The 26601-nt window shown below is 42.2% G+C and overlaps 1 protein-coding gene across 2 annotated transcripts in view; it reads left to right on the top strand.

The window, feature by feature from the left end:
• Positions 1–13957, top strand: part of LOC120027182 (homeobox protein Meis1-like) — a 34271-nt gene extending 20314 nt beyond the window's left edge. Inside the window, exons 10-13 of one of the 2 annotated variants that reach the window (XM_038972068.1) lie at positions 7951–8009; positions 9461–9550; positions 9944–10039; positions 12699–13957. In XM_038972068.1, the coding sequence (XP_038827996.1) occupies positions 7951–8009; positions 9461–9550; positions 9944–9996 (202 nt within the window). In that variant the 3' untranslated portion in view covers positions 9997–10039; positions 12699–13957. Of the gene's footprint in view, positions 1–7950; positions 8010–9460; positions 9551–9943; positions 10040–12695 lie in introns of both variants that reach the window. The other variant, XM_038972058.1, reaches the window with a different exon arrangement.
• The last annotated feature ends 12644 nt before the right edge of the window (positions 13958–26601 follow it).

The following is a 26601-nucleotide window of genomic DNA, read 5'->3' as shown; positions in this document are numbered from 1 at the left end:
AATTTGTGTTGTTTTTATTTGAGTCAATAGTCATGGTGCTCCCCGATGGTCATTCCACCCCACCACAACCCCTCAATAGTCTTTACTCTGCCTCCACCCCAATGGACATTTATTTAGTCATCACTGCCACAGTTGTTATTATGTATATAGTGCTATTTCTATTCTATTGTTGTTTTTTATTACCATTGTCATTATTTTATTTCACTTAGTCCTGCATGTTGAAGCTCGAAGCCTAAGATTCTTACTGCACCCTGCAATCACACCGGCAACCCTGTACATATTACTATTAAACACTCTGAATCTGAATCTGAAACAAGGTTCATGAAATCAATAACTTGCTAGTAACAGATAACATTCATACACTGACTATCTCTGAAACTCACTTAGATAATACCTTCAATTATACAGTGGTAGCAATACATGATTTCGACATCTTCAGAAGAGACAGGAATGCCAATGGTGGAGGTGTTACCGTTTATGTTCAGAGTCATATTCCTGTAAAGCTTAGAGAGGATCTCATGTCAAATGCTGTTGAAGTAATATGGCTACAGGTTCACCTGCCTCACCTAAAGCCCATTCTGGTGGGAAGCTGCTATAGACCACCAAGTGCTAACAGTCAGTATCTGGATAATATGTGAGAAATGCTTGATAATGTATGTGATATCAACAGAGAGGTCTATTTTTTTGTGTGATGTAAATATTGACTGGCTTCCATCAAGCTGTTCACTCAAGAAAAATATTCAAACTGTAACCAATGCCTGCAACCTGGTTCAGGTTGTCAGTCAACCTACCAGGTTATTTACAAACATTTGTTATTTCTTTATTTTATTTAACCTTTATTTAATGAGGCAAGTCAGTTAAGAACAAATTCTTATTTGCAATGACTGCCTACACCAGGAAAACCCGGACGATGCTGGGCCAATTGTGCGCCGCCCTATGGGACTCCCAATCACGGCCGGTTGTGATACAGCCTGGATTCAACCAGGGTGTCTGTAGTGACACCTCTAGCCCTGAGATGCAGTGCCTTAGACCGCTGTGCCACTCGGGAGCCCGAGTGGAATTCACAGGAATGAAATCATCCACATGTATTGATCACATCTTTGCTAATGCTGCAGAAATCTGCTCTGAAGCAGTATCCAAATCCATCAGATGTAATGATCATAATATAGTAGCCATATCTAGGAAAACCAAAGTTCCAAAGGCTGGGCCTAATATAGTGTATAAGAGGTCATACATATATGTAAAGAATATTTGCTGTTTAATGAGGAGCAACCAGACACTGCACTTGACACATTTATAAAATTGCTTATTCCAGTTACTAATAAGTATGCACCCATTAAGAAAACGACTGTAAAAACGGTTAATGATGAGGAATTGAAAAATTGTATGGTTGAGAGGGATGAGGCTAAAGGAATGGCAAATAAGTCTGGCTGCACTGCCGATTGGCAAACAAACTGTAAATTGAGAAATCATGTGACTAAACTGAACAAAAATAAGAAGAAACTGTACTATGAATCAAAGATAAATTATATAAAGAATAATACCAAAGCACCCTTTACTGGCTCAAACAACCGACCAATCAATCTGTTACCATTTCACAGTAAAGAAATTAACATATTTTCGGCACGCTTATAGGGAAGGGCATTTGACATGTACGGCACTTAAACAAATGACTGATGATTGGCTGGGAGAAATGTATAATATACATTTTGTGGGAGCTGTTTTGTAAGACTTTAGTGAAGCTTTTGACATTATCAATCATATTCTGTCTGCTGGAAAAATGTATGTGTTATGGATTTACATCTCCTGCTATATTGTGTATCGAGAGTTACCTGTCTAACAGAACACAGAGGGTGTCCTTTAATGGAACCCTCTCCAACATAATCCAGGTAAAGTCAGGCATTCCCCAGGGCAGCTGTCTAGGCCCCTTACTTTTTAAAATCTTTACTAATGACCTGCCGCTGGCTCTGACTAAAGCCTGTGTGTCTATGTATGCTGATGACTCAACACTATACACGTCAGCTACTACAGTGACTGAAATGACTGCAACACTTAACAAAGAACTGCAGTCAGTTTCAGAATGTGTGGCAAGAAATATGTAAGTTAGTCCTAATTATTTCAAAAACTAATAGCATTGTATTTGGTACAAATCATTCACTAAACCCTAAACCTCAATTAAATCTTGTAATGCATAATATGGAAATTGAGCAAGTTGAGGAGACTAAACTGCTTGGAGTAACCCTGGATTGTAAACTGTCATGGTCAAAACATATTGATACAACAGTAGCTAAGATGGGGAGACGCTATCAACATGGCAGGTCCTACAGGCCCTAGTTTTGTTGCACCTGGACCACTGTCCAGCTGTGTGGTCAGATACCACAAAGAGGGACTTACAATTGGCCCAGAACAGGGCAGCACAACTGGCCCTTAAATGTACACAGAGAGCCACAGAGAACATTTATAATATGCATGTCAATCTCTCCTGGACCAAAGTAGAGGAGAGATTGACTTTATCATTACTTGTATTTGTGAGAAGTATTAACATGTTGAATGCAGCTGTCTTTTAAAACTACTAGCACACAGCTCAGACACCCATGGATACCCCACAAGACATGCCACCAGAGGTCTATTCACAGTCCCCAAGTCCAGGACAGACTATTGGAGGCCCACAGTACTAAATAGAGCCATGACTACATGTAACTCTATTCCACATCAAGTAACTCGTGCAAGCAGTAAAATCTGATTTAAAAAACAGATTAAAATACACCTTATGTTACAGCGGGGACTGTGAAGAGACACACACAGGCACAGACACACGCATACACACACACACACACACACATGATAACATACGCACTATACACACACGTACACATAGATTTTGTGTTGTAGATGTGTGGTAATAGAGTAGTGGCCCGAGGGCACACACTTAATGTGTTGTGAAATCTGTAGTGAAATGTAATGTCATGTTTTTAATTGTATATAACTGCCTTAATTTTGCTGGAACCCAGGGAGAGGGGATCCCAAATAAATACAAATACATGTGCCACAAAGATCAGATCTGAAATCTCAAACTCGCTCTTCCCTGAATAGTGCAGTAATATTATCAAAAACTAGTGAAGATGGCCCGCGCTGTGCCACCCTGCCATGGTTATTGGGTGGAAGGTAATGGCTCACACAGAGAGGCCAGGTGCTGTAGCCAGGTAGAGAGGAGAACCCAGCGTGTTCCTGCACACTCAGCTGCAATCAGCACTTTTGCCTGCCTGGGTCCTGTTCAGTTGGGCACACCGTAGAAATATGTCTTACAACGGAAAACGAAAATCTGCTAAATTTTGTTATTGCACAGTTCACAGTAGTACCTTCCCGTTTCACTCTGTTTCAAAACTCATACAGAAAGGACATGTGCTGTAGCCAGGTAGAGAAGAGATCCCAGCTTGATGCTAGTGCACACTCAGCTGCACACTTTCCTCTTTCAAGGACGGTGAGGTCGTGAAACATTTGTGTGTTCCAAATGGCACCCTATTCCCTTTATAGTGCACTACTTTTGACCAGTGCACCATACACTACTTTTGACCAGTGCCCCATAGGCTCTGGTCAAAGGTCGTGCACTATATAGGGAATAGCGTGCCATTAGGGAGGGAATCAGGATAGGCTCTCGGAGGTGTTGCTTAGCTGCTCAACCTAGTATGCAGGTAGTGGTACCACACGGGCCCCATGGGAATCAGGGGTGTGGGAGAGGTGGGGTGGGGAATGGAGGGAGAGGAAGAATCTAAAAAGAGGGGCAGATAGGATGCACATTCTGGATGGGGGGTGAGTGGTGAGGTATGGGAAATGTTGTTTCATTTGATGGAGATTGATGACTTCTCCTGCTATTAATGTAGCAGCAATGCTAATATTGTGTCAACTATTATTTGTCTGTTACCGTGGTAACTTGGCTGACGAGCTGGTTTTCAGAGGGAGTCCAGGGTTTTCTCTTGTATTATGCTGAGAAATACAAATGAATTCGCAAGTTTAGCCAACTTTGCTTTTGGTGTTTCTCCCATATATGCTTTTAAATGGACTTGTGCGCACGTATGTGTGTGTGTGTGTGTGTGCACGCATATATCTGTACTTCTATATACCAGTATGTGTGTGTGTCTGTCTGTGTGTGGAGAGGTGGCGGGTTCACAGTTTAGTTAATGGAAACACTCCTCTGAGTTTGGCGAGAGGTGCCCACCGAGGGGTGTAAGGGGGGAAGGTAGGGTTTAGCAATGAGGTAATGGCCTCCCACTGTTCAACAACAGAGCCTAATGTTGCCGTGGGGAATTGTGAGCGACCCCCAAGTATGTCCTCTTCGTTAAAAGCACCAACCTTTGAATCACACACAGGCACACAAACGTGCTCAGACACATGCATGTGTGCGCGTGTGAACGTATGTATGTGTATAAGCACGCTGGCACACACACACACACACACACACACACACACACACACACACACACACACACACACACACACACACACACACACACACACACACACACACACACACACACACACACACACACACACACACATACATACACACAAGTACTGTTCTTGGAATCGCCGGCTGCGGTGGAATGTTACAGATATTCCAGCAGAGTGTGTGAAGGAATTCAGAGCCGTTTGGCCTCTCAACTCAGCGGCTGGCACTGACGTTTTTTCTCCCATTTTTTTCGGTCCTCTCTGCAACTTATGAATCTAAATCGGTGGTGGAAAAAGTTAAAGTCAAGATACCTTAATAGAAAATGACTGAAGTAAAAGTGGAAGTCACCCAGGGAAATAGTATTTGAGTAAAAAATATAGTTAAGTATAAATCATTTCAAATTCCATATACTGTATTAACCAAACCAGGCGGCACCATTTTCTTGTTTTTTATTATTATGGATAGCCAGGGGCACAATCCAACACTCCAACACTCCAACATCATTTACAAACAAAGCATGTGTGTTTAGTGAGTCCGCAGGTCAGTGGCAGTAGGGATGACCATGGATGGCCTCTTGATAACTGTGTGAATTGGACCATTTTCCTGTGCTGTTAAGCATTCAAACTGTAACATGTACTTTTGGGTGTCAGGGAAAAGAATGTATGGAGTAAAAAGTACATTATTTTCTTTAGGAATGTGGTGAAGTAAAAGTAAAAGTTGTCAAAAATATAAATATAAAAGTAAAGTACAGATAACACAAAAAACGAAGTAGTACTTTCAAGTACTTTTACTGAAGTACTTTACACCACTGATCTAAATGTAGCAGCAGCACAGTCCATTTCCTCGACATACACGTGCATTGCATAGTCATCGTTCAATTGACATTGCTGTTAGTGCTTTGAAGATACTGTACATGCATGGGCTCGTTTGTCAGTCACATTCTAAGTGCAGTAGGATAGGTTGCGGAGAGGTTGTGGAGAAGTTGCCGAGGCGTTTAAGTCCCCCCCCACCTCATAACAGGGCCATGTGCTGATTGGAACAGGTGAGAAGGGGGGGATTGATGTCAATGGCGTTTTCATGGCAAACAGCTGGACTGGTTTATTCAAACACCCAAGGGCGGGTGTGCAAGGGGGTAGTTGGGGGGACCGAGGGCGAGGGGAGGGGGGGGTTAGGGGGAAGCTGACCTGAGAATGACACCCCGGGAGGCGGGTTTAGGGGCCATTTTACGACCAGGGGAGCCCAGACTGGAGGGGAGCGCTCGTTTATTTTAATCCTCACAGGAGAGGCGTTTCACCGTGCTGAGGCTCCAGCTCTGCAGCCTGCAGTGGACGAGAACAGATGCCACCGCAACAAATTAGCTAAAGGAGGATACTTCAGTTGTTGGGGTTGTTCTTTCTTGAGCGCATTCTTTTAAACAAAAAATGCTTTTCGGGCTGTGTTTTTATGTGTACATTTGATGGTGCTTGGTGGTGAGGTAGTTTTTGTAAAGTTGTGGATCAGGATTGGGGTCAATTCCATTTCAATTCATTCAATTCAGGAAGTGAAAGTAAAGTGAAGGCTTTTCAATGCAATAGTTCCTGAGATGATTGAATTGAAATGGAATTGACCCCGACCCTATTGTGGAAACCCTGGCTGTATCTAGAAGTGCCTACTATAGGTGCTTACTTCACTACACGCTAAGCATACAAGTTCATATCACACAAAGCCGTCGTAAAACAATGTTTTTCTTCGGAAAAACAACGTTTTTCAAAAGTGGAGGGTTTTTACGACACGTCTAGCCAGAAGAATAGGCCTCCATTGTGGGAGTGGGAGCCAGAGAGGGGTGGATAGTCACACTTATTGTGCGGTGGGAAGCGGAGGGCTAAAGCAAGGACATAAATGCAGTCCCATGGTGTGAAGGGTTCGCGCAGGGGTGAAACTTTTAACTCCCTAACAGAGGACGCAGCCTTGGCCGCGCCGCATGGCGTTCTGTTCCCCCTTTCATTGGCTGCTTAAAAGGCGGAGCTAGGGGGTGTGTGGTGGCGGCCGGTCTCCCACACAACAGAGCGCCCCACAGCCTCTCCACCCCTCTCTCTCCCTCTGTCTCTCTCTCCTTTTGAGACCCCTAACACTACATACACCGCCTGTGCTCCCCACCATGATTCGTCACAGTATCATCAAGGATATGTCCTTCTTGTGGTTTTTGTGGAAGCACTTGCGCCTCATTTGTCAAAGCTTTGTTGAAATGAAAGTAATTGGTTCCCCTTCATTTTTATGGTTCTATCATCCAAAACATCACCTGATAGCCACCTTTTATTGCCTGATAGATGCACAGTATGTTATTACACTGAAAAAGCATGCGGCTCTAGATAGGCTTCTAGATAGGCTTCATCATATGACCCGGTTTTCTAGTTCAGTTTGGGCCTCTTCTCCGCACTTCTCTCTTAGTATCTTCCTCTCCCCCTCATCTTCGCCCCCCCCCACTCCTCCTCCCCCCTCCCGCCCCCTGTTTCTGCCTTTTTTTGGGCCCTGCTGAAAGGAGTGTTGTGGCTTTTGTTTTCCTGAAAAGGAAACCTGTTCCTCCCCTTTTCGCTTCTCTCTTTTTTTTTTGAAGAAAAAGATGAAATGGAACCATCCCACCAGGGGTAAAAAGGCAGAGGGACATAAATCAAGTTGGAACCACTGAGCTTTCACTCCCCGGGTCGGCAGGGGTCACGGGGCGGGTTCACAAAGCTTTAGGCTGAGCAAGACCAGAGTGCTCCTCTGCCGAGGGCGCCGGGTCACGGGGCCGCCAGGGTCGAAGGTCAGGGATCATGCATACCAGAATGATGGCTTTCAAGAGCACAATTATACTTAGAGGGGACGTGTATGAATGTAGGACAACACTCTGCAAACATAGCTATTCCGTAATGCACCTAAGCTATCCCACTGCAGAGAGATTTAGTTGTATGAGCTTTGTTTGGATGTGTGCTAAGGGATGGTACACTAAAAAACTATACTAGTACTTGAGGACTTTACTTTATCAGTGCTTGGTGTATTTTATGTAATGAAAAGCTAAATAGAATTTTGCTGTGACATGAAATATTTTGGACTTTTTAGAGACAGTATATCAAGTGTCTACTGTATTGGTAGATATCAAAGAAAGGTATGCTTCCACCAGCAGCGTCCGTTTGCTATGAACTCATAGATATTCCAGGTGTTTGGTTTGGTAAGAATCACAGTTACTGTCCAAGAAGTCATTTTTTTCTTTGAAAGCCACAGTTTAAGAGGAGGTTGAGGTTTCCATGTTCTTTTAGCGAAGTGTAGACCAGACGCCTGGACAACGTCAGGCAACCATCGCTGACAGCAAGCATTTTTTTCTTCTCATAACGCCAAAGTGAATGAATGCTTTTCCTCTGTGGTCCCAAAACAGTACATTGAAATCATATGCTGCTCACCAGGCCTCATTTATAACGTGTTGCTGTCTTCTCTCTCCTCCACTGCCCTCCCCCCATTCCCGCCTTCCCTCATTCTCTCTCTTTCAGGTTCATCAACGCGAGACGAAGAATAGTACAGCCCATGATCGACCAGTCCAATAGAGCAGGCAAGTCTCCTGTCAAATTTGAGTGGTTTCAATTCATGTGGTAAAGTTGTTTCAATTCAAGTCAACATCAAGACATTTATTTCAAGAAAACAGGTTCAACATACATTAAAAAAATCTTGAATTTAATAAAATAAAAACATAAATTAAAACATAAATGAATCTGTTTTTGACTAAACAAAAACTGTGTACTTCTCCTGCTACCATCTCCAGTCTTGCCCCTTCTGGTCTTCAATGTGTTTAACTGAACGGACGGATTTAACTATGGGAGTGAAGGGCCACTAAAACCCAGAGGATTAGCCCAGACAAAGACGCTAATCACTTTGACTGGCTAGTCCACTGAAAGTTTAACCTTGGATTGAAAAACAAACAAGGAGCAAGTGAAACTGAAGCTAAAATATGACCCTTGCTTGCTTTTAAATTGAAATTTGAAATATTTCCCTTGCTTGCTTTTAAATTGAAATTTAATTTCAGAATTTTAACTTTTTGATTAAAAAAAACACATATTGGCTACTGTAAAAAGTTGTGGAGTAGGACTTTGGTTTACTTTGTTAGTCTCTCTCTCTCTCTCTCTCTCTCTCTCTCTCTCTCTCTCTCTCTCTCTTCCTCTCTCTCCCTCTCTGCTAAAGACAGAGCAGTCCCCTGGCACATGCCTTGTTTTGGAGCTGCTGTAAAATTTATGACCTGTGATGAGGGTTAGGGGTTAGGGTTGCATTAGGGGGACTCTGTAAAGTTCAAAGACGGACCGAGGAGCTTGAACTGTTGCTCTGGCTCATGTAACCAGAACCAGCTTCTCTACCTGAGGCTGCCTACACTTTATGATATGAGGGAGACAGAAAGCCGAATCACAGTCCGTTCTGTCCTATCCTTCCTCCGCCACTAATTGTTCCATTTATTTAATGAAATTTTTATTTAACCTTTATTTAACTAGGCAAGTCAGTTAAGAACAAATTCTTATTTTCAATGATGGCCTAGGAACAGTGGGTTAACTGCCTTGTTGTTCCACCAGTAACCTGGTGGAAAAGTAGTTCCTTAATTACGTACTGTAATTATAGTTAGCCGGTTTGCTTAAACGCGTGTTTAATGAGTCAAAGAGTTGTTATAAGTGACTTATTTCCCATTTACAGTGCTACTGTGTAATTTGAGGTAATTACGTTCTAGTTGCCAGAACAGTAATCTATTTTCTGATATCAAGTTGCTCTTTCACAGCATAGGCCATAAGGACAACTCTTACCAATACATACGAAGTCGTTTGTTAGTAATTAAGCCTATTGATGAAGAAAATTACCTACGAAGTAATCTTGTAATTAGAGGATAATAGTGAGAGAATAACGAGAACAGACCAAACCAGGAGAGGGAGGGGGGACGTTTGGTGGGGGCGCACCGGTAATTAAAACTTATGCAAGATTCTAATTAGCATTTCCTTCTGTTTCGGCCTGTGTTTTTTTTGCCAGTGACTGGAGGAGGGCCCTACACCCCAGATGGTCAACCAATGGGAGGGTTCGTCATGGACGGCCAGACACACATGGGAATCAGACCACCTGGTAAAGACTCCTATCTCTTAACTCCTACGTCCCAGACACACACATCCACGTATGCACGTGTGCACGCACCACACACACACACTCACACACACACACACACACACAGACACACAAACCTTTGAGTCCCTCAAACACACACCATGGACCTGCCTGGTTCCCATTCCCCCTCCCCTGTCACAGTATAATTTACTTACCCTATCTCCCATGCCCCCCCCCCCCCCCCCCCCTTGCAGAGACACAGTGTTGACCAGGTGTGACTGGTCACATTGCAATATTTGCATTAGCTCACCTCACTGACCCAAATAATGTCTTTGTCCTCTTTATCTCTGTCCCCCTTCTCTTCCCTCATCCTCACTCACCCCTCTCTAATTTGTCCCTCTTCTCTCCCCGTAGGGCCCATGGGTGGGATGGGTATGGGTGTGGAGGGACAGTGGCATTACATGTGACCCCTTGCTAACGGACTTAGCACAGAGCCCAAGGGGACGCACTGTAAGTATCAAGCATCCACATTGATGTAGATGTGTTTAGAAACATATTATATTCGTACTTACAATAAAAGTGACTCCTAAATGGCAATACGTGATTTACCATTCATTTCTATTGGGCACAAAATAATCTTGAACACAGTCAAAACAAACAGCAAATGCATCCAGTTTGTAGAGTCACAAGCTTGATGTAATCATCGCCTACTATGAATATGGGGCCGAATATTAAACTTTTGACTACTTTAATACACATACATATAAGTGACTTCGTCCCAATACTTTTGGGTCCCTAAAATGAGAGGACTATGTACAAAAAGGGCTGTCATTTCTAAACGGTTCACCTGATATGGATGAAAATACCCTCAAATGAAATCTGACAGTCTGCACTTTAACCTCATAGTTATTGTATCATTTCAAATCCAAAGTGCTGCAGTAGAGAGCCAAAACAACAACACAAATGATGTGTCCCAATACTTTTGGAGCTCACTGTATCATGAAGTATGTATAAGGCATGCATACTAAGTGATATGCTAGCACGGACACACAAATAAAACGTGTACTGTATATAAATGCAGCATAAAGATTACTGCCACATTGCAGCAGGGTGAAAAGTCTGGCAAAAGCTAATTGACTTTGTCTAAATTAAATATGTATACGCCAGTGGCGTGACCAATTGATTTATTTGACTGGTCATGTGGACAGAAATAACGACCTTTCATTGCTCCCGCTTCTCACATGCACTGTTGGAAAGAACTCGTTATGGCTGTCCACATTCAAAGGGTCAACCATCGAAAAAAAAAAAGCATAGTTCTGCTTCCCAGATGTGCATATTTGATGTTTGTTTAGAAACAGCGAAAGTGGACGCTCGATGGAAAACCACAGTGCTAACGAATTTGTCATGTGAAAATTGTTCATGGGGTAGGAGGTGGCATCTGAAATCCTATGGGAACAGAAGGCAGACATAGACCAAGAGTCAACCTTCCTCTGCCGTCTATTGAGTGATAGAGTGGCTAAATATAGAGTGGCTAATTAAGGTAAAGTTCTCAACGATTGCCGGGTCAATTACTCATAAGAGATGTTCTTTTACGTCCCGTTGAATGAATTAATCATTAACGAGGTACATAAATTGTTTCCCCCCTCTTATTTGATTAAGGACTCCAGTTCTGTCATAAGATATTTTCATTAAGCTCGGCGAATGGGGAAGATTAAGCGAGCCGTTTACGGCCGAGACTGGAGAGAGACTGGAGAGAGACTGGAGAGAGAGACTGGAGAGAGACTGGAGAGAGAGACTGGAGAGAGATACTGCAGAGAGACTGCAGAGAGACTGGAGAGAGACTGGAGAGAGAGACTGGAGAGAGAGACTGGAGAGTGACTGGAGAGAGTGACTGGAGAGAGAGACTGGAGAGAGAGACTGGAGAGAGAGACTGGAGAGAGAGACTGGAGAGAGAGACTGGAGAGAGAGACTGGAGAGAGAGACTGGAGAGAGAGACTGCAGAGAGAGACTGGAGAGAGAGACTGCAGAGAGACTGCAGAGAGACCGCAGAGAGACTGGAGAGAGAGACTGGAGAGAGAGACTGGAGAGAGAGACTGGAGAGAGAGATTGCAGAGAGACTGCAGAGAGACTGGAGAGAGAGACTGCAGAGAGACTGGAGAGAGAGACTGCAGAGAGACTGGAGAGAGACTCGGGACTCAACATTACTTCGAACCAAAGTCAATTAAAGACTCCTCAGGAGGAGCATTACGCTTTCTTCCCCTTCGCGATTATCGAGCTTATGGGTCCTTGGGAAACAATGCACCTGTCAGTTCATATCCAAAGCAAGCCATGCAGAAGGCCCCGGACCAAACGACTGTTCCCTGGTCGTTTGGCCCCCTTCTTTCCTTTCTTCTTATTCCGCAAAATTAGCCAAGGCTGGGCAAAATCGTCTTTTTCCTTTCCCAGACAATAGGCTATTTACGGGCCCACAAATTAACGAGAGTACAGGATTATTCCCCCCCCCCCCCCCCCGTACAAAATGTTTCTCTCTACCCAGAAACCCCCTCAGGCATCCTTTGGTGAACTTCCTCACTGACCCCTGTGCGTCGCCCTAACACTGCTGGAGGCCATTGTTTAAATGAGCCTCTCCGCCAATTATTCAGCCGAGGTTTGCTAACATCGTTTCGAGGGGTCAGGGTTGCCATCTTTTGAGGGGAGGACCGGTAAAGGGACTCAGGAGAAAGAAAGAAAACTAAAAAATAAGGCTTCGGGGGTGTTTAGCCTCTGCTCTCCATCGGGAAGTAGCGCCTGTTGATTGGGTCCCCTGGTGTCAGTGAAACAGAATGGGTCAGCCACGCTGCTCTCTTGCTCAGCCGCAGAGTGCTGCACTCTAGACGGCTCTAAATGCTCGACCAATGGCTTCTTTTTCCTCCCTCCTACTCTCCTTAAATCATGAACACTGATGTAAGAGTTAGTGGGATAGGGGAAATCCATTTGTCCCGACATGTCACCCCATTGTAGTGCCGCTTCACTGCACACAACACAACTGCTTCACATGACCTAAAGTAACAGTGCAGAGTGCTGTCGTTTTAAAGTCACACTACACAGTTTTATTGCTAAAGTAACTTGTACACACTGGTGTTGTTTTCAGTTTTACTCATTGTTTGTTTTTCTTTTGTTTTCCCAGCAGAACTGCCAGGTATTCCCGAGGATGGCGTGTCTCATGGTGGTCCGATCAGCACGGATATGGGCATCGCTCTGACCTCCACTGGTGCCCCTACCATCACCTCTACCCTCCCACCAACCAGCCCCGCCACTGGGGCATGATCTCTCGGTGCTGCCCCTCCCTCCGTGACTTCCGTGACCCAGCGATATTGATTGCGCTGGTGCCCAGCCCAAACTCACCACCATCGCCTGACTGTTTGTCAGTGGGGCTGGTGACCCCCCCCTTCTCCAACTCCCCCCCATTTCCTTAAAGTGGTTCAATCTGAGTAGCCACTGTTGCTGAACCACCACCCTGACTATGCGAGGCCTTGGAAACCCCATCATGCCTTGTGAGGACTTCTTACATTGTGAGGACTTCTTACGTTGTGAGGACTTCTTACGTTGTGAGGACTTCCCTTCTGGGGTCTACAATTACTGGAGGTCTCCAGTGGATACTTCGTTACTGTGTTAATTCAACCAATACAAACAAACAATTAGTCCTTCACTCCCCCCCCCCCCCCTGCTGCATGGCATGGACAGTTATAGAGGGTGAAGATACTCTTGTCTTGGCAGTGGACTTGTACCAAGAAAAGAAGCCGATGTCTGTATTTCCTGGACGGTCTTTTTAAAACAACAGACACCCTGGAAACCATTTTTTTTAAATAATGAAATTGTTGTAATTCTGGAAAATGACAATAAGGTAAGGCAATAGTGTGCTGTTTACTGTTTTACCACAAACTCTCTGCGGACTAGTAACGATTGCTATTACAAGTGCTCTGGTATTGCTTTGCCGTACTCTGCTGTTTTTCAAAAAAAAGGACTTGACTTGTCTAATTCACACTATGTGTGTGAGTCTTTTTTTCATAGACTTTTATCTCCTAACCCCACGAATCTCTTTGCGTTTGAAAATAAAAAGAACTTACAGGACCAGTTTCTCTCAGTTTGCTGTATGAACACAGAAAGGAACCATTTCAATACTTTGAGGTCCTGTCACACAATTTATATTATGTGTGAGCTTTGTAACACTTAAGTAACTGGAGTGTAATTACAGATTTACTACACAGGTATAAGTGCAACTCAATGTAAAGTGCTAGAAAAACCCCAGTTAGTAACCCGGACAGTTAGTAGGAGGGTACAGCTTGGTACAGTACAGTGATGGGAAAAATTACACAGTCGATTTCCTGCCTACCGGCTGCCCCCTTCCCTGCTTCGCCTGGGTAGCTCTGCATTTACTGACTAATTACTTTGTTTGACTCGCCGACTGTGGTGGAAAGGGCTTATGCAGACACAGATTGTGTCCCAAATGGCACCCTACCCCCTATATGGTGCACTTGTTTTTGACTAGGGCTCTGGTGCCATATATTACATGGAATGTGGTGCCATTTGTGATGCGTCCTCAGTTTTGGTGGTGGGGGTAAGAAAAGAGAAGGGTCGCTATCTCTCGCTCTTTGGCTTCTCAGCTGCTGTATGCGGTGTGGCTGAAGGAAGCAGGCTGTTGAGGCCAAAAGGTTATTCTGAATGACGGACGTTGTTGTCACGTCCGAACCCCGACGAGAACAGACCAGGTGGGCTTTGAAGGTCCACTAAATGAACAAGCACATTGCTCTATCTTCTTGTTCTTGTCTTTAATGAGTCAATATTAGTATCTTGGAATAATACATTATAAACTTGCCTAAGACCTATAGTCTCTCAGGTTTGAATGACAATGTGAGAAAAAAATGTTTAACCAAAATCAACTTAACTGAAAGCTTTGTTGTGGGGAATAGAATGTTTGAGGATACTTGAGGATTTTTCTTTATTTTGGAAGAATAGAATATGATTCGAGGTTATTTAGGGAAGCATAATGTGGTATAGAACTCCCGCTCACTTCTAATAAAATATCTGCTGAAATGCACTTCACTGAAATCCAGCCCCCCTAAACTGTGGCTACTTTTAATCTTGCAGCAACTGGGATAAAAAATATGCTGACACTTACTAAAACATGGTCTTAGACAGAGGCCTACTATTTATATGACATATTGTTATTGCGGCATCCTCCAGCATGAGAAAAATGGCATGCACTACACTATCCACAACCAAATATGCTTAATAGTGAGAAGGACTCGATACAAATGAGTCTTCCTTGGAATTTGAGGGACTGAAAATATGTTGACACTTACTTAAACATGATCTTTTACTATAGACATAGGCCTACTATTTCTATGGTATCCTTTTGTGAGACTCTCCAGAGACAAATGATATACACTATCCACTACCAAGATATTCAATAGTGAGAAAGGCCTAGCTAGATCAAATGAGAGTCTTCCCTGGAATTTGAGGGGGGGGAAAGGGATTTGCGTAAATCTGCCCCCAAACACTTAAATGGATTAGTTCCTGCTCACGCTCTACTTCTCCCTCTCAATAGATGTGCTCTCCCAATCCTCTGGGAGTTCCCTAGATACACCTAATTTCAAAGCCGACAGACACAAAAGGAATCATTTATCTTCCTCTTAAAATCAATTACCAATTTGGTGTGAGGACAGAAGGATATTGTGGAATTTTGGTTGGTAATCGACTTTTATCAGAAATTGAGATTATTGGCGAATGAGACTGCCTCAAATCTTATTTTTTGCCACAAATGTAATTTAAAAAAATAAAATTATACCATAATGTTTAAGAAAATGTAACTCTTTATTGTCAAGATTTCCCCCTCATCTCTCTGCTCCTCATGATTCCACTGCAAGTCTCACATTCCTGAGTGACATGGCTGTCTATTCCGATAAAGCCAATGTGAACTAAGTCCCATGTTTGACTGCCATCTTTAGGGGATTTTGGAAACTGCCTTCATCTGACTGTTTTTCCCAGCTAAGGGTGGCGTTCCAGATGGCACCCTATTCACTACATAGTACACTATTTTTGACCAGGGACCATAGGGCTCTGGTAAAAACTAGGGCACAGTATAAAGAATAGGGTGCCATTTAGGACGCACCCTAAATGTGTGATTAGACATCAGTAGTAGATTTCCTCCAGCTGAGGATTCATCATGCCACTTCGTACCAACTTCATTAAATATGCTAAAAGTGCTGTGTAAACAACAAATATAAAATACATAAAGTTTGTGTGGGGCCACTTTAGGGATTATGGTGTGTGGCAATTTCAGTGTTGATTTATTACTCTGTAATAAATGCAGAACTAAGCTAAAATCAATCAACAAAGTAGTGATATACAGTGCCTTCCGAAAGTATTCATACCCCTTGACATTTTACAGCCTGCATTTTAAATTGATTACATTTAGATTTTGTGTCACTGGCCTACACACAATACCCCATAATGTCAAAGTAGAATTATGTTTTTAGAAGTTTTTTCAAATTAATTAAACATTTGTCAATAAGTAGTGCGGCTGACCCATTCTGTTTCACAGACACCACTGACACTCAGTCACTACAAAGATACAGGCGTCCTTCCTAACTCAGTTGCCGGAGATGAAGGAAACCACTCAGGGATTTAACCATGAGGCCAATTGTCACTTTAAAACAATTATAGAGTTTAATGGCTGTGACAGGAAAAAACTGAGGATGGATCAACAACATTGTACAATACTAACCTAATTGACAGAGTGAAAAGAAGGAAGCCTGTAGAGAATTAAACTATTCTGTTTGTAATAAGGCACCAAAGTAAAACTGAAAAATGTGGCAAAGAAATTAACTTCATGTCCTAAATACAAAGCAAATCCAACACAACATATCACTTCATATTTTCAAGCATGGAGGTGGCTGCATCATGTTATGGGTATGCTTGTCATTGGCAAGAACTAGGGAGTTTTTTAAATAAAAAGAAACGGAATAGAGCTGAGCACAAGCAAAATCCTAGAGGAAGACCTGGTTCAGTCTGATTTCCAACAGACACTGGGAGACAAATTCACCTTTCAGCAGGACAATAACCTAAAACACAAGGTCAAATATACACTGGAGTTGCTTACCAAGATGACATTGAATGTTCTTGAGTGGCCTAGTTACAGTTTTGACTTAAATTGTCTTGAAAATCTATGGCAAGACTTGAAAATGACTGTCTAGAAATGATCAACAACCAACTTGACAGAGCTTGAAGAATTTGAAAAAGAATAATGTGCAAATATTGTACAATCCAGGTGTGCAAAGCTCTTAGAGACTTACCTGTAATCGTTGTCAAAGGTAATTCTAACATGTATTGAATACTTATGTAAATTTGACATTTCTGTATTTCATTTTCAATACATTTGCAAACATTTCGAAAAACGTGTTTTCACTTTGTTATTATTAAAATCTATTTAATCAATTCTGAATTCAGGCTGTAACGCAACAAAATGTGGAATAAGTCGAGGGGTATAAATTGTTTTTGAAAGCACTGTATCTAGTCCATCTAATCTATCACAATTAATTATATCAAGTTTCATTTTAATTTAGAGCTTTTAACAAAGTCATTTGTCACAAAATGTAAAACAAAGAAACCCAGAATTAAACAGAATAAATCAGATGCACACAAGTAATGTTAATGGCAATCAAGATGAGGACTGGAGACATCTCAGAGCCAGTGTGTAAATAGCCTTTGTATTTGACGCAACTAGGAGAAGCAATCACCCTGAAACAATGGATGGAATCAGCAGGCCACGACCCCTGGGGCCCTGGGGGCCCGACATGCAGTGACAGATGACTTGGTCTCCTGAGGTGGGTCACTGCTCTGGGTCTCTATGTGTCAGGGTGCTGCAGGGGCCAAGGCATGGCCACCACCTCGCCTCAGCCTGGACCTACCAGAGGAGAGAGGAAGAGGAGGAAGAGGAAGATTTCCACTGACCATGGAAATACTTTATCTGGGAAATATTTCATGTAGTTCACCTCAGATCAGATAAATTGTATTAAATTAATTTCTGTTCATTTCAATTTCAATTCAATAAAATACCATTAGATTCCATTCAAATACATATCACAAGTTCAGAGCAACTGCAAACCACTGAAAGCTACATGACTAGTTTTTCCTTCTGAATTCTCCATATAGTGTTTCACAAGTCTTGACTAGTAGGGTCAATATCTCATTACCAATGTTGTGAAGTTCAGAAGTGAACATTGGGTTAAAAGTATAGAAGATTTTGACATAAAAATTCCTTGCAGACTGACATGCAACTATGGCATGCTGGTACAAGCAGCAGAAACTTCCAAAACAATGAGAGATGGTTAGGTTAAAGTTGTTATCGGGTTCCGAGTGATAGAGTGAGTTAGACTGACAATGTTATCTCTGTGAGGACAGATAGAGTGGTTAATATCTGTGCTGGTTGGCCACCCAAGGCAACTACTACCTTGATGCCCTCAAGAAAATAATTAGGTCGCTATTTCAAACATGCACAAAAGCAATCAATCACTCTTGTCTGTGTTTCGTGTACAGGGCCTATGTTTCAAATTAAATGTAAGGATGGCTAAAAGAAAAATGCAAAATGTCAGAAGAGGTATTTATGTTGAATGTGGTGCTACTGCGAATATACTGTTATATATTTATACAAAAAATAAGAGGTATTAAATAAACCATTTTCCTTAATGATGGACTCTCAAATGTTTGTATAATTTCAGACAGTAGTTTTGAATGTGGTGCTCACGAGCCAAAACGGACCCAGTTTTTTTTTGTTGTGTACTACGCCATCCAATTGTTTACTACATCATTCATTTTGTGTGATGTGTTAAAGCTACAATATGTCACTTTTTGGGCGACCCGACAAAATTCACAGAAAAAATGTGAGATCTAGATCTGTCATTCTCATTAAAAGCAATTCTAAGAAGCGGTAGATCTGTTCTATGTGTGCTATTTCTATGCTTCCCGTTCTTAAGTTTCGTTTTTGCATATTTTACTTTCAGTTTTGTACACCAGTTTCAAACAGCTGAAAATACAATATTTTTGGTTATGGAAAAGATATGTCACAGCGATTTAGACGGTACAATGATTCTCTATACAATGACTGCTTGTTTTGTCACATAAACTGAAATTAGGCAAACTATGTTTGCAACCAGGAAATAGCAGAGAGATTTCTGCATAGTGCACCTTTTAGAAACGTTGCAATTCGTATGATATCATATTCATTTTGAAATTCATGTGATACAGTATGTTACGAATCCAATTTGTGCAATATGTTACGAATTTGTTGTGCTTAAGATTCCGGACTAACATGTATATGCTTACAGATTCAAGATTGAGTACACTTGGATTTCCAACCCCCCAACCTGAATAAACAAGGATGACAAGTTGAGATTAATGAAAGGCTGTCGGTGACAGGGCCATTTATTTGTCAAGGGTTCTGCTGGCTGAACTTTGCCAGTGTATTTACACAGTGGGTGCTATGTGCCCGGGCCCCTCAACCTACCTAATTGATAATGACCAATAAGTGAACACATAGCATTTTCTGTCTCTCTTGTCTGCTACTTCCTATATGGATTTATACTGTTAGCACTGAGCTGGTGTGCCGTAGGAGGAAGTCCACTGTGTGCAGCTCACCCTGCACTAACATAAATAACATGAGCATATCTACTTCTGCTAAGCTTCCCAGTAAAGCAATAACAACAAGTAAGCATCACAGAAGAAAAGTGCTCAAAATAGCCCACGTTAACATATATAGGTTCATGAAATCAATAATTTGCTAGTAACAGATGACATTCATATTCTGACTCTAAATCTCACTTAGATAATACCTTTGATGAGACAGTGGTAGCAATACATGATTATCACATCTACTGAAAAGGTAGAAATGCCAATGGTGGAGGTGTTGCTGTTAATATTCAGAACCACATTCCTGTAAAGATTACAGAGGATCTCATGTTAAATACTGTTGACGTAATATGGCTACAGGTTCATCTGCTTCATCCTAAAGCCCATTCTTGTGGGAAGCTGCTATAGACCACCAAGTGCTAACAGTCAGTATCTGGATAATATGTGAGAAATGCTTGATAATGTATGTGATATCAACAGAGAGGTATATTTTCTGGGTGATTTAAATATTGACTGGCTTACATCAAGCTGCCCACTCAAGAAAAAGCTTCAAACTGTAACCAGTGCCTGGAACCTGATTCAGGTTATCAGTCAACCTACCAAGGTAGTTACAAACAGCACAGGAATTAAATCATCAACAAGTATTGATCACATCTTTAGTAATGCTGCAGAAATGAGATTGAAAGCAGTATCTAGATACATCGGATGTAGTGCTCACAATATAGTACCCATATATAGGAAAACCAAAGTTCCAAAGGCTGGGCCTAATATAGTGTATAAGAGGTCATACAATAATTTTTGTAGTGATTCCTATGTTGTTGATGTAAATAATATCTGTTGGTCCGTGGTGTGTAATGAGGAGCAAACAGACACTGCACTTGACACATTTATGAAATTGCTTAATCCAATTACTAATAAGTATGCACCTATTAAGAAAATGACTGTAAAAACTGTTGAATCCCCTTGGATTGTATGGCTGAGAGGGATGAGGCAAAAGGAATGGCAAATAAGTGTGGCTGCACAACCGATTGGAAAACGTGTCGTAAATTGAGAATAAAAATAAGAAACTGAATAAAAATAAGAAACTACACTATGAAACAAAGATGAATGACATAAAGAATGATAGTAAAGGCTTTGGAGCATCTTAAATGACATTTTGGGAAAAAAGGCAAACTCAGCTCCATCATTCATTGAATCAGATGGCTCCTTCATCACAAAGCCAACTGATATTGCCAACTACTTGAATGATTTTTTCATAGGCAAGATCAGCAAACTTAGGCATGACATGCCAGCAACAAACGCTGACACTACACATCCAAGTATATCTGACCAAATAATGAAAGACAAGCATTGTAATTTTGAATTCCGTAAAGTGAGTGTGGAAGAGGTGAAAAAATGATTGTTGTCTATCAACAATGACAAGCCAATATGCATATCAATCTCTCCTGGCTCAAAGTGGAGGAAAGATTGACTTCATCACTACTTGTATTTATGATAGGTATTGACATGTTGAATGCGCCGAGCTGTCTGTTTGAACTACTGGTACACAGCTTGGACACCCATGCATACCCCATAAGACATGCCACAAGAGGTCTCTTCACCGTCCCCAAGTCCAGAACAGACTATGGGAGGAGCACAGTACTACATAGAGCCATGACTACATGGAACTCTATTCCACATCAGATAACTGATGCAAGCAGTAAAATTAAATTAAAAAAACAGATAAAAATACTTTGAAGCAACACAAACATAGACACAGACATATGCATACACATGCATACACACACACACACGCGCGCGCGCGCGCAATAACATACGCACAATACACACACGTACACATGGATTTAGTACTGTAGATATGTGGTAGTGGTGGAGTAGGGGCCTGAGGGCACACAGTGTGTTGTGAAATCTGTGAATGTATTGTAATGTTTTTATGTATAAACTGCCTTCATTTTGCTCGACCCCAGGAAGCAGCTAATGGGGATCCATAACAAATACAAACACTAATACAAATATGGTGCTATTCAGCCCCTTTGTTCTACTTCTTTTGATCAGAGCCCTATGTAGTGCACTACATTTGACTAGGGCCCATAGGGCTCGGGTGAAAAGTAGCGCACTAGACAATGGTGTGCCATTTCAGACACACCTTAGTGACTCTAGAATAGTGTCCATGGAATAGCTTCAGTGTAACGTCATGTCTTCCACTGACTTGGATGAACCATACTCATGCTACACTTACTTCAGCATACTTTTCCAGTTGGTTTTCTAATCCTCTGCTAATGCCGTGGTATGGAGGCGTGTCGATACAGGCAGTCAAAACATCATGCAGTCAAAACATCATGCAGTGTGCCTCCCAAATGGCACCCTTTTCCCCATGGGCTCTGGTCAAATGTGGTGCACTGTATAGGGAATAGGGTGCCATTTGGCACACAGACCACAGTGTGTACATTGTAAACCTATAGTCCTCTCTTACAGATAATTAGTCACTGAGAGTTGATGGGGTGTATGATGAGATTTTGTCACCCTTTCGCAAGAGCGCAATCGGTAATGCACACGTAACCACTGGCCCAGGAGGTATGGAGATATTTTACTAGTCTCGGTGTTGGAAAAAAGTGTCACGGGGCGGATAATTAATAGGTGTGCAGTGTTTTCCTTTTTGGCGGCTTTTCCGGTTATGCTAAAGGCAAGTGCATTCCAGACTTCTCTCCATAAGGCACTTTCCTTCCACAAGTCCCCCAGCGGCCTCTTGTCTGACAGGTACGTCGTACTCAATAGGCTTTGGGGTGGCGGGAGGGAGAGAGGTGTGTATGTGCACGTGTGTTCATATGTGCACATGTCAGTGTGTGTGTGCGTGTGTGTGGTGAACTTTTGATTTGAAGCAACGCTTTGAGGCCCTTCTCCCCGCATTGTGCGTTCGCTCAATAGGAAAGAATGCGAGAGATACAGACGGAGATATATATGCCTTCGAAATGATGGGAGTAGTGAGTGCTCATGGGATGACCCCTCCAAGGCTATAGGCGAAGAGCCCAGAGAGAGGTAAGGGGTTTATATAAACAAAGCAGCTCCTAATTTGGACTCCCATAACCAACATTAGTCTGAACATACCCAAATTCCAGCAATTCTTAATTTAAGATTGGATTAAATGTTGTACCTCCTTGCGCCAGTGGAGGGGGGAAGGTATAGGGTGACGGACAGAGGATCAAGGAATCCAGGGATGCATGGATCATGGTTACCCCCGGGAGAGGAAGGCGGGAGGTCGGGTTACCCCAATGGGAGACATTGACCCAGTGAGCAGGAAGTCGCTGCATTTAAAGGAACAATGACCATGATTTTACCCACCAAAGGCAAACATATCAAAAATGGCTGCCATTCCTACCTTCATATACATATACATATACATATAACCTCAACTAACCGGTGCCCCCGAACATTGACTCTGTACCAGTACCCCCTGTATATAGTCTCTCTATTGTTATTTTACTGCTGCTCTTTACTTACTTGTTACTTTTATTTCTTATTCTTATCCATACTTTTTTTAACTGCATTGTTGGTTAGGGGCTAGTCAGTAAGCATTTCACTGTAAGGTCTACTACACCTGTTGTATACGGCACATGTGACTAATGCAATTTGATTTGATTCAATTTTTTCCTGTAGGGAAGTGGAACTTTTTATAGTCCCGTACCCCTTCAAACATTCAACCTCCAGCTGCATACCCCCTCTAGCACCAAAGTCAGCATACACTCAAATGTTGTTTTTTGCCATCATTGTAAGCCTGCCACACACACACTATACGATACATTTATTAAACATAAGAATGAGTGTGAGTTTTTGTCACAACCCAGCTCGTGGGAAGTGACAAATAGCTCTTATAGGACCAGGGCACAAATAATGATATAATAATAATCAATAATTTTGCTCTTTATTTAGCCATCTTACATATAAAACCTTATTTGTTCATCAAAAATGGTGAATAACTCACCACAGGTTAATGAAAAGGGTATGCTTGAAAGGATGCACATAACTCTGCAATGTTGGGTTGTATTGGAGTCTCAGTCTTAAATAATTTTCCACACACAGTCTATGCCTGTGTGTGAGGGCCGAGAATCCACTCTCACATAGGTACGTGGTTGCAAAGGGCATCAGTGTCTTAACAGAGCGATTTGCCAAGGCAAGAAACTCTGAGCACAGCCCTATCCAGAAATCTGGCAGTGGCTTCTGATTAAATTATATTTTCACAGAACCACTTGTTGCAAATTTGATGAGGCTCTCTTGTTCAGATATCGGTAAGTGGACTGGAGGCAGGGCATGAAAGGGATAACAAATCCAGTTGTTTGTGTCGTCCGTTTCGGGAAAGTACCTGCGTAATTGCGCACCCAGCTCACTCAGATGCTTCACTATATCACATTTGACATTGTCCGTAAGCTTGAGTTCATTTGCACACAAAAAAATCATACAATGATGGAAAGACCTGTGTGTTGTCCTTGTTAATGCGGACAGAAAAGAGCTCCAACTTCTTAATCATAGCTTCAGTTTTGTCCCGCACATTGAATATAGTTGTGGAGAGTCCCTGTAATCCTAGATTCAGATCATTCAGGTGAGAAAAAATATCGCTCAGATAGGCCAGTCATGTGAGAAACTCATCGTCATGCAAGCGGTCAGACAAGTGAAAATTATGGTCAGTAAAGAAAACTTTAAGCTCGTCTCTCAATTTTAAAAAACGTGTCAATACTTTTCCAATTGATAACCAGCGCACTTCTGTATGTTGTAAAAGCGTTAAATGTTCGCTGCCCATATCATTGCATAATGCAGAAAAGTTCAGGGGCCTTGCTTTAACAAAGTTAACAATTTTCACTGTAGTGTCCAAAATGTCTTTCAAGCTGTCAGGCATTCACTTGGCAGCAAGAGCCTCTCGGTGGATGCTGCAGTCTACCCAAGTGGCATCGGGAGCAACTGCTTGCACGCTCCACTCCACTATGTCTCCCTGTCATGGCTTTTGCGCCATCAGTACAGATACCAACACATCTTGGCCAGCAAAGTCCATTTGATGTCATAAAGCTGTCCCTTAATTTAAAAATATTGTGTCATGTTGTCCTGGTTTCCAGTGGTTTGCAGAAAAGGATGTCTTCCTTAATTGACCCCCCATAAATGTAACGGACATATACCAGGAGCTGTGCCAGGCCCACCACGTCTGTTGACTCATCCAGCTGTAACGAATATAATTCACTGGCTTGTATGCGAAGCAGTAATTGTTTCAAAACATCTCCTGCCATGTCACTGATGCATCGTGAAACAATGTTGTTCGATGAAGGAATTGTCTGTATAGTTTTTTGGGCCTTTTCCCCCAGCATTGTCCCAGCCATATCCACGGCAGCGGGAAGAATTAAGTCCTCCACAATAGCACAGCTTGCCTGTCCTAGCCACTCGGTAACTCACAATATAAGACGCTTCTAGCTCCTTCTTGTTAATGGTATCTGTTGCTTTTATACATGTCTTACTACTCGAAAGTCCTCTTTATTCTCGCTCATAAAACTCCCATGGCTTATTTTTTCAAATTGTCATGTTTCGTTTCTAAAAGTCTGCGAAAGAGTGAAGGTTTCCCGTGAGAGAGTAATGCTTAATGTGATTGGATGTTAATTATTTGACTAGGCTACCTCTATTAGCGAGAGAAAAAAACTCACCCAAATGTTTAGCCCCTTTGGAAAATATAAATGTACTGTTTGAAAATGTAAAGAATAAAAAATACAAAAATGTGAATCACGTTTTTATTTGGCGTACACCAGACGACATTGAATACCTGCTGTAGGGCATACAGAGGACAGCGGTAGAGGGTCCTTGCAGTGGCAGAGTGTGGTTTGAAATTAAGAAGACGTTATAAAGCTTATAGACAGGTTGGTTGTTTAGCAACAAAACCGACACCTGTGCAACTACGGGGCAAAACAGACAGGGTTGGATTAGATTGTTGACAACATGTAAACTAGATTTAGTCTCCAGATGTTTATTGAAAACACAAATACATTTGCACAATCAGCACTTGTTGTCTCTCAAATACATCATTACAATTTTGTAATGCCTATGGAAAAATGCATTACAAGTTTAAAGAGCTCACAAGAAATGTGCAGTTCAAAATGGCCGCCATTCATTGGCACTTCTAAATCACCATCCCTTCCAGTTAATGATTCCTCCTTTGTTTGCACTCCCAGTCTGTCTAGACTCCATTCATTTTTCCTGTTTACCAATACACCTAATGACACCAAATGACAAATAATCAATAGCTAAGAGGAAAACTGGCATGCGGAGAAACTCAAATTAATCTTACTAATGACACTGAGTGCCGTGGCCCAACGCTAGTCCATTTACCTTTAGAGATGGCTCAATTAGGTAAGGTAGTTAGCTCAAAAGCAAGTCGCTTTGTCAATAGAAACCAAATATCCCAGAAGAGTATTAATCTTTTGTCGTCTCCAGTGTAATGTGAGTTAAGAGAGGTTTGCTATCATACATGCGGAGAATATACTACACTTGTTTGATGGTACTAATTTAAAGTAGGTGGGACTGGGAGTAGAAGGCCGACATGCCGCCAGTGAGTTCAAATAGCCACTCAACAAGGGTGAATGAGTGGAGGCAAATAGAAGGGGGAAATGGTGGGGGGTGACTGTAACACAAGTGCAATACAGAGTGTATATAATAAAACGCTGCATATATAAATAATCACCAGAATCAAGGTAATTAAGCTAAAAGCTCATAGAGTGCACACACACACACATGGTCTCGCAAGTACCACTGATCAAAGGCACATCACCCCCTCCCCCCTTACTCCTCTGGACACCACAACAAAGAGTCATATCGGGGCTCAACGAACAAACGACCTTGGGGCTGATGACATCACGTGCCGCCGAGCGGAGTAGAGAGAGAAATTAAGCCATTAGCCCGGTGGCAGCCAGCCTTGCTGTAAATCAAGCCTTTTTCCAATAAGACTGCCTCGCTTTGTCATCCATCATGGGAGTGGGCGCAGGCGAAGCATGGCGACACAGGAGCCGGGCCGGCCCCGGGATGGAAGAGACATAAACAGTCATAATGACCCCTGTCAGAGTTGGTCACTGCCAGCCGCCGCCGCACCCCCTGCAGGAAATAGAAGTACCGTGGCGGGTTCTGCAATCTCTGATTGCGATATAGAGGTGATATTGAAAGAAGGAAAGCTTGTGGAGCCTTTGACTGTATCAAACGGGGGAAAGGCATGTAGTATGTATGGTTTGAGCAAAAGTTCTATGCATCTCAAGGTAGATCTTAGCAGCTTTTGATGCACTATCTATGTTAAGTTTATCGTATTTCTTGTCATTTATTTTTTTGCCTGTTTTTTTTTTTTTTTTACTAATGTATGGATATGGGATCACATGTAACCTTGTCCCCAA

Source organism: Salvelinus namaycush, chromosome 2 (genome assembly GCF_016432855.1).
Source record: "Salvelinus namaycush isolate Seneca chromosome 2, SaNama_1.0, whole genome shotgun sequence".
NCBI classification, from domain to species: Eukaryota; Metazoa; Chordata; class Actinopteri; order Salmoniformes; family Salmonidae; genus Salvelinus; species Salvelinus namaycush.
This window is presented reverse-complemented; position numbering and strand designations above follow the sequence as displayed.